The sequence below is a fragment of the Belonocnema kinseyi genome, chromosome 10 (assembly GCF_010883055.1).
Source record: "Belonocnema kinseyi isolate 2016_QV_RU_SX_M_011 chromosome 10, B_treatae_v1, whole genome shotgun sequence".
Taxonomy (NCBI): Eukaryota; Metazoa; Arthropoda; class Insecta; order Hymenoptera; family Cynipidae; genus Belonocnema; species Belonocnema kinseyi.
Genome location: NC_046666.1, coordinates 92,004,288 through 92,012,823, shown reverse-complemented (window position 1 = coordinate 92,012,823; position 8,536 = coordinate 92,004,288). Strand labels below are relative to the sequence as shown.

The following is an 8,536-nucleotide window of genomic DNA, read 5'->3' as shown; positions in this document are numbered from 1 at the left end:
ATTCCCGATGATAGCTGCAGGGCGTGCCATGCACACCCCGAGCATTTAGCTCACATACTATCTAGTTGTCCAACACACGCGGCAACGACCTACATTCAAAGGTACAATACGGCACTAAGATTGCTTTATTACCATCTCTGTCACTCCTACGGCATTCACCTTAATATCGCTCCTCTAAATGCTCCTAGGGAAATTGTGTCAATTGTCGAGAATGGGAAGTGCCGCATATACTGGAACTTTATATTCTCGACAATTGTTTCTGTTGCTCACGCGAGGCCTGACATGGTTCTTCTTGATTTCGAGAAGCGAACCATGTTCGTTATCCAATTTTCGGCACCAGCTGACAAAAACATCATAGCCAAGGAGAATGAAAAGAAAGAGAGGTATCGAGACCTTATAAGGGAGTTGCAACGATTGTACCCGGAATATTCTGTTAAACTGATCGTCCTTATCATCGGCGCTCTTGGAGCAGCCAAGCTTTCACTTGCTAATAGTCTAAAAAACATCCCTGCGTGTCAACAAAATGCTAGAACACTTGCGGAAAAAATGCAGAAGGCGGTTGTCCTTGGGTCACTCCGTGTTCTTAGGGTGCACGGAGCTTTTGCTGGATCGTCGTATTGATTCCTTTATAGACTGTAACCACCTATTTCACGGTTGTGAGACGTGGTTATGGCTGAAATTTTACCGCGATTTCGCTGGAAGCGGGTGCAATTTTTCATATTAGCACCCGCTCCCGGCGAAATCCGGCGGTTGTCCTTATGACAAATTTAAAAAAAAAAATATATATATACATACATATCATATTTATTGCGTCCTCTTATATCTATACGTGACACTATAGGAGTACGCAAAAAAACTTGAACTTCGAGTGGGGCATCTTCCGTATATCTAATGATGGTAAGTGACATGAGTTTTGCCGTCATGGCGGTCAGAAAAAGTGTTCATGTGGTAAAAGTAATTTATTGAATCAATTCTTGTTTTATTAGTAATAGTTTATGAAAGAAATAGCAGGTTACTGACGCAAAAAAATCGAATGCAGACAGTACTTTTCATCAAACTACTGAAATTTATTATAAAAGTAAAAATACAAAGAAAGGGTCTACCTAACAATCTTCAATTTCAACAAATGCAATATCGAAAATTTGTATTATTTTAGCTTTTAGAGTCGAGATTACAAAATCGATTGTATCAGCCTTTGAATGCACCCAGAGGTGAATGTATAATATAATCTACCATCCCCATCACACCAACCAATAAAATTTTCATTTTTGATACTTCTTTTTTATTACTATAAATTAAAATATCGGAAACCAACAAGTAGAAGTTGAGAAATACCCTAGCGGGAGAATCGGAAGGAAAGTACCTTTGCGGTCCTTTCCGATTTCTATGTGAAATTTGCTTCCGTTTCTTGCCGAACATTTTCTCTTTCCGAAGCTTCCCGAAGGCTTTCCGAACTTTTGCGAAGTGTCCTACTCCATTTACTTCTTTCTGAACCTTACCGATTTCTTTCCGAATAAATGACGAGTGTCCTAAAAGTTTATTCCGATTCTTTCCCATTTTTCTCCTGTGCCCCCCTGTTTTTATGTTCGTTCCGATTTCTTTCTGAATAGATGTGAAATGTGAAATATATGATGTATTAATTATATATATATTCAATAAATATATTGAAATAGAGGCTAACTAGAGGGATACTGCACTCATCGGAAAGAAATCGGAAAGAAGTAGGAGAAAGGGACATTCGGAAAGAATCGGAAAGATTCGTGTGACAGCTCGACGTTCGGAAAGAAACGGAAGCAAAGTTCAGTTAGCCCTTTCTTAATCTTTCCGAAGTGGCCTTTCCGATTCTTTCCTTTCTTTCCGGCAAGCTAGTGGAAATGAATTTGAAGCTTGAAATATACATTTATTATTAACAAAGCATGTGACGTTTGAGGTTAGGTTGGCCATATTCTCCTCATTTTTGAATTTAGCATTACATTTAAGTAGTTTCGTAAGTTAATAAACTTCCGCACTGTCAAAAATCACGTTTAACAATTTTAAATTAATTCAAAAAATAAGTTTAATCGACTTTTTTCAAAATTCGCCGTAATGACCGGTAATACCGCGTATTGCCACGGTCACGTTTCGGGTTGTTCGAAACATTTAAGTTATTCGAAACAAAACATTCATGTTTGAAGAAGTAGCATTCTCGTTACAAAATTTCCTAGCGACTCGGCGTTAAGGGTACTTCGGGATGCCGATAACGAATTTCAGATCGGATCAGATTGCAAACTTGCTAAGAAATTGAGTAATTGTCCGGATTTTTACAAAAGTTGGTACCAGGAGAACTTTCGGATTACGCGCACAAATTTGACCTATTTATCCAAAACATTTTGAAAATCCTAAACTGTTGAATAGCTCGAAACTGTTCAAGTGTCCGAAAGTTTTTAGTACTTGAAAACTTTCGAGCTTTTCGGAAAGCCCGAACCCGTCTCGAATCAAACGGATTGAGTTCAACTCGACTAAATTCAAAACCTACCAAACTCAAATAATTTTTCTGTTACCAACCCGTACAAGCATGCGTACAAATTTTTCAGTTAAAAAAGTATATTGTACTCATACAGGGTGTAGACTATTGTGAACGTTTCATGTCACAAAAAGCGTATAGATGCATTAAGATTATGTTAATCAAATTTTGTTAACCAATTTAGAAAGTTTTTCAGAATAAATCTTTCTATAAAGTTTAAGATCTTGAAAGGAGTAATATTTTTAATTATAAGCATATTTTTGATAAAATCAATAGTTTTAGAGAAAAATGGGGCTTTGAAGTTTTGTATGTCTTACGACTTACTTCATCTCTTGTTTTCGGCCTGAGCTCACTTTCGCCCATGCTCCAAACTCATTTCTTCTTATTTTTTTAATAGAATTTTTATAGAAAATATTATGATGTGCTTTGGAATTTGTAAACATGATGTCTTTATCAACCCTACTCCGTTGGTTTAACGATTTCTCTAATTCATCAATCCCCTACCGAAAAGAATCTTTGAGTATATACTAAAAATTCTTTAGGTCAAAGAAGCTCAGAGAAATTCTCCGCAGGAACTCAGGTAGATATTTTTAAAGGTCCAGGAAGCTCGTTTAAATGGTCTGAAGGCTTTAAGATATCCTTTCCGAAATTGAAATAAAAATATGATCATAAATAACAAGCAGAGAGGCTATCTCAATAGAGTAGCCGACACTCAAGGGTCCTTTGTTAAGCTTTCGGATTAAAATTTAGGCGTAGATTTTTTTTTAATTTCATGTTTAACAGCCTAAAACATAATAATTCGGAATCTACGGATTTTGATGACTTCATATATCTAACCTTTTTTTTTAATGCTTAAAATTGGAATTAATAGAACGTTTCTCGTAAATGGAATGAGATACGCCAAAAAAGACAACATTTTTGAATTCAACTAGACAATTGTATATCAGTATATAAGTTATAATTATAAATAAGTATAATGAGAAAATTCATCAATTAAAAAAAAGTGTTAATAATTTGAAGAGAAATTTAAAAAGGGAGAGCGGGTTAGCCACGACCAACTACTGTAAATGACTCTGCCCGCCCGGTACGTGACGAATACAAAAGGAACATTATATTACCGTCGAACCGCCCTTAAAAGGACCACTTAAAGGATCTTAAAAGGACATAAATCTCTCAAACTATTTTCGAGACTATTTTGTTTCACATCGACTTTGTTTATAGACTCAAATGGGCCAAGCTATTTCGCTAAAGAAAACTCAGAGATTTCTTTCGGTAGGGTCTTTTTTTGCATGTGTGACAGTCTTCGAAGAAAAGGACTTTACGTCTAAACACATAAATTTTAAGGTTTTGAGGGACTCAGTATGCTGAAACCTTACATTTTAAATAAAGTTTGTTTCTCGAAAACTTAATTTTTAGACACTACCCTACTGATAGAAATCTCAGAATATTCTCAGGCGAAATAGCCTGGCCGGTTTGAGACTATTTTCAGGATCGATTTGAATGATTTAGTCTCAGAGATAGTGAGAGAGATTTGGGTCCGTTTCAAGGTCATTTTAAGAGTGATGCGACGGTAATATAATGTTCCTTTTGTATTCGTCACGTGCCAGGTGGGCAGAGTTATTTACAGTAGTTGGCCGTCGCTAATCCGGCTCTCCCTTGTGAAATTTTTCTTCAAATTATTAACACTTTTTTTAATTGATGAACTTTCTCATTATACTTATTTATAATTATAACTTATATACTAATGTACAATTTTCTAGTTGAATTAAAACAGTGTTGTCTTTTTTGGCTTATCTCATACCATTTACGAGGAACTTTGTAATAATTCCAATTTTGAACATTTAAAAAAAAGTTAGATATCAGAAATCATCGAAACCCGTAGATTTCGAATTATTATTTTATAGGGTGTTAACTATGAAATAAAAAAAAATCTCTAAATTTTAATCCGAAAGCTTAACAAAGGACCCTTGAGTGTCGGCTGCTCTATGTTTTTAATTTCATAGTTAACAGCCTAAAATATAATAATTCGGAATCTACGGGCTTCGATGATTTCAGATATTTAACTTTTTTTTTCTAATGCTTAAAATTGGAATTAATACGACGTTTCTCGTAAATGGAATGAGATCGCCAAAAAAGACAACATTTTTTAATTCAAATAGAAATTGTATATTAGCACATAAGTTATAATTATACCTAAATAAGTATAATGAGAAAATTCATTAAATTAAAAAAAGTCTTGGTAATTTGAAGAGAAATTTAAAAAGGGAGAGTCGGTTTCGCAACGGCCAACTACTGTAAATAACTCTGCCCGCCCGGTACGTGACGAATACAAAAGGAACATTATATTACCGTCGCACCACTCTTAAAAGGACCACTAAAAGGACCCAAATCTCTCAGACTAAATTGTTTCAAATCGACTCTGCTTATAGTCTCAAATGGGCCAGGCTATTTCGCTGGAGAATACTCGGAGATTTCTATCGGTAGGGCATCTAAAAAAACAGCGCTGATTGAAAAATAGGAAATGAAAATTCAGCTTAAAAATTACTAATCTTATACACCGATCGGTCAGAAAGCCCGACCATAAAATATATGATTTAATTTTATGTCATACAGAACGTAATATCCCTTATGTCTCTTGTATTTATCCAGAAAATATATAGTCATAATCAATTAGATTAATTTTTCACAGTAAAAAATTACCACAGTAAGAAACGTAAGAAACAGATAACAAATCTGACCACACTCTAAATATTCTCTAAGATAATTGTTACACATAACTGATATATAATTTTTAATCTTTCAAAATTATAATTCTAGTGTGACGAAACGCTTTAGATTTTATTAGTTCATTGAGATATTACACCATTTAAAAGCCTTGTAAAAGTGAAAGGAAAAGGAAGTAAACGTTTTTTACATTGAAATAAATTACACAAAGATACCTTGACGGCTGTGATTGCACTTTTGCAATGAAAATACTGCTTCAAGCACATGCCGAAAATTAAACTGTCAACGGCAAGAACGATTAATTCGCCTACGTAATCCATTTTTAGGTTATAATTTTGAAAATAAACGTCAAGTTTCTTTCAATCTTCCCATTGTTCTTGTATAAATTCTCACGCCTTTATAATTTCGACACTCAATACATGATTTTTCGTGTGTTCCAAACGTTTTTATAATATAAAATATTTTTAAATGCAAAATGATATTGTGCACATGCAGATTGTTGTCGGTAATTTTGGAACTTTCCGTGTGTGGGTGTGCGAATTCAGCCATGGGCATATTTCTATATTTCAGCAATTAGGTATTTTCACTACAACCATCAGCTAACTTCACTTTATTAAAAGCTGAAGGGAAAACAATGTATCAAATACATGGAAAAGAACTTCATTTCTTTAATAACTTTGTAATTAATGATAATTATTATAATTTTATGAATTCATGAAATAGTAAATAGAAATATAAAACTATTTTTCAAATACACTTATATGGAAAAAATTAGCTTTTACGAAAATATTAGCAAAATATGGCAGAAATGAACTGAATCCCATACAATTTGATCCTTTGTTTTCCCCTCAGCAATCTAAGAAATGAAGTTAGGTGTTGATTGAAGTAGAAATACCTAATGGGACTCCAAGTAGGTATTTTCACTTCAACCATCACCTAACTTCACTTTGTTAAAGCTGAGGGGAAAACAATGGATCAAATGCATGGTACAAGACCATGGACATAGGAAACACGGGACTAGACATACCATCCTAACTTGCCGAGCGGGGTTGAATCCACGGGAGGGGGGAGAATTCCAAGAGTGGGGAGAGTCGCCATCTTACGATGTGCCATTTGATTATGCGCGCGAGCATTTTTGCTGACAACTGTGCATTAAAATATAAACATGTGGGCGCTGCCATGTTTGTCGCGGGACATCAAAAGGTGGCGGACCTCCCCCCTCATTGCATCACCCCCGCAATGGCGTGCCAAGTCCCTTGTTTCGTATGTCCATGAACAAGACTTACTTTCTGTAATATCATTGGAATTAGTAATCATTATAATTTTATTATTTCATTGAATAGTAATTAAAATATAAAAAATATTTTTCAAATACACTAATATAGAAAAAATTAGCTTTTACGAAGATATTAGCAAAATAGGGCAAAAATGAACTGAATCCCATGCATTGCATTTGGCTCCATGTTTTCTCCTGAGAAATCTACGAAGTGAACTTAGCTGTTGATTGAAGTGAAAAATACCTAATACCCTGTCAAAAGTCGAAAATCGAACGGACCTCTTTTTCTCATGTGTAGACATAGAAAGAGAGATTCGTTCGATTCTCGACTTGAAAAAGCATCAGGGTGCATTTATACCTCTGTCTGCCGGCCCAGCAGGGTTGTGCGCGTAATATACCTTACGTAAATTACAAAAGGTTTTTGACGTAATTTACGTACGCATATTACGTACTCAGTTTTTTAAAAAACGTACTATAATATACGTTTTCAAGATGGTGTCGACATTATGACATTTCGTTCCATAACTTTAAAATAGCGCCGGTAGCGGTATGCGATATTATGTTGCATGCATGAAAATTAACGGGAATGAAAACAAAATATTTTATCATAAAATATGTACTTAAATTCTGGTCTTTTTAACATGTGCACAGAACGTGCATCACCTTTTAAGCATGTGATTAAAAGAAAATCATTTAGTTAAAATTTATAAATAAAATAAATTTCGAGCGTAAAGCTACGATTCAAATAAACCTTTTACTAAATAAATACCAGAATGAAATATTTTATACTTTAGCGATTTAAAGCTGACTATTCCCTACCAAAAGAAATCTCTGAGTTTTCTCCAGCGAAATAGCCTGGCCCGTTTGAGTCTATAAACAGAGTCGATTTGAAACAAAATAGTCTCGGAGATAGTTTGAGATATTTGGGTCCTTTTCAAGATCCTTTTAGTGGTCCTTTTAAGAGTGGTACGACGGTAATATAATGTTCCTTTTGTATTCGTCACGTACCGGGCGGGCAGAGTTATTTACAGTAGTTGGTCGTGGCTAAACCGCTCTCCTTTTTTAAATTTCTCTTCAAATTATTAACACTTTTTTTTAATTGATGAATTTTATCATTATACTTATTTATAACTATAACTTATATACTGATATACAATTTAGATATCTGAAATCATAGAAACCCGTAGACTCCGAATTATTATGTTTTAGGCTGTTAAGTATGAAATTAAAAAAAAATCTATTTCTAAATTTTAATCTGAAAGCTTAACAAAGGACCCTTGAATGTTGGCTACTCTATTGAGATAGCTTCTCTGCTTGTTATTTATGATCGTATTCTTATTTCAACTTCGGAAAGGATATTTTAAAGCATTCAGACCATTTAAACGAGCTTCCTGGACCTTTAAAAATATCTACTTGAGTGCCTGCGGAGAATTTCTCTGAGCTACTTTGACCTAAAGAATTTTTAGTATATACTCAAAGATTTTTTCGGTAAGGTTTAAATAGGATTAGCGCATGCCCTGCCGGAAAAAAGGAAAGAATCGGAAAGGCCGATTCGGAAAGATTCAGAAACGTTTCAGAAAGAATTCGGAAAGAGAATCGGAAAGGGCTATGTGAAATTTGCTTCCGTTTCATTCTGAACGTCGAGCTGTCCCACGAATCTTTCCGAATGTCGCTCTCTCCTACTTCTTTCTGATCAGTATAGAGGGTCCCTCTATTTAGCCTCTATTTCATTATGTTTATATATTTATTTATTGAATATATACATATATAATTAATAGACCATATATTTCACATTTATTCAGAAAGAAATCGAAAAGGTTCAGAAAGAAGTAAATGGAGTGGGACACTTCGCAAAATTTCGGAAAGGCATCGGGAAGCTTCGGAAAGAGAAAGCGTTCGGAAAGAAACGGAAAGGATCGAAAGGTACTTTCTTTCAGATTCTTCCGCTAGAGTGGTACTTAATAATTTTATTATTTGCTAGTATTTATTAAGTAATGTGAGGCAATTGAATTTTGTTACTAGAGTCTCAGTCC

The 8,536-nt window shown here is 34.5% G+C and overlaps 1 protein-coding gene across 1 annotated transcript in view; it reads right to left on the bottom strand.

Annotated features, from left to right (window-relative positions):
* Positions 1-5,849, bottom strand: part of LOC117181557 (mitochondrial E3 ubiquitin protein ligase 1-like) — a 44,193-nt gene extending 38,344 nt beyond the window's left edge. Inside the window, exon 1 of the mRNA XM_033374379.1 lies at positions 5,443-5,849. Coding sequence (XP_033230270.1) covers positions 5,443-5,547 — 105 coding nt within the window. The 5' untranslated portion in view covers positions 5,548-5,849. The remainder of the gene's footprint in view (positions 1-5,442) is intronic.
* Positions 5,850-8,536: the final 2,687 nt, after the last annotated feature.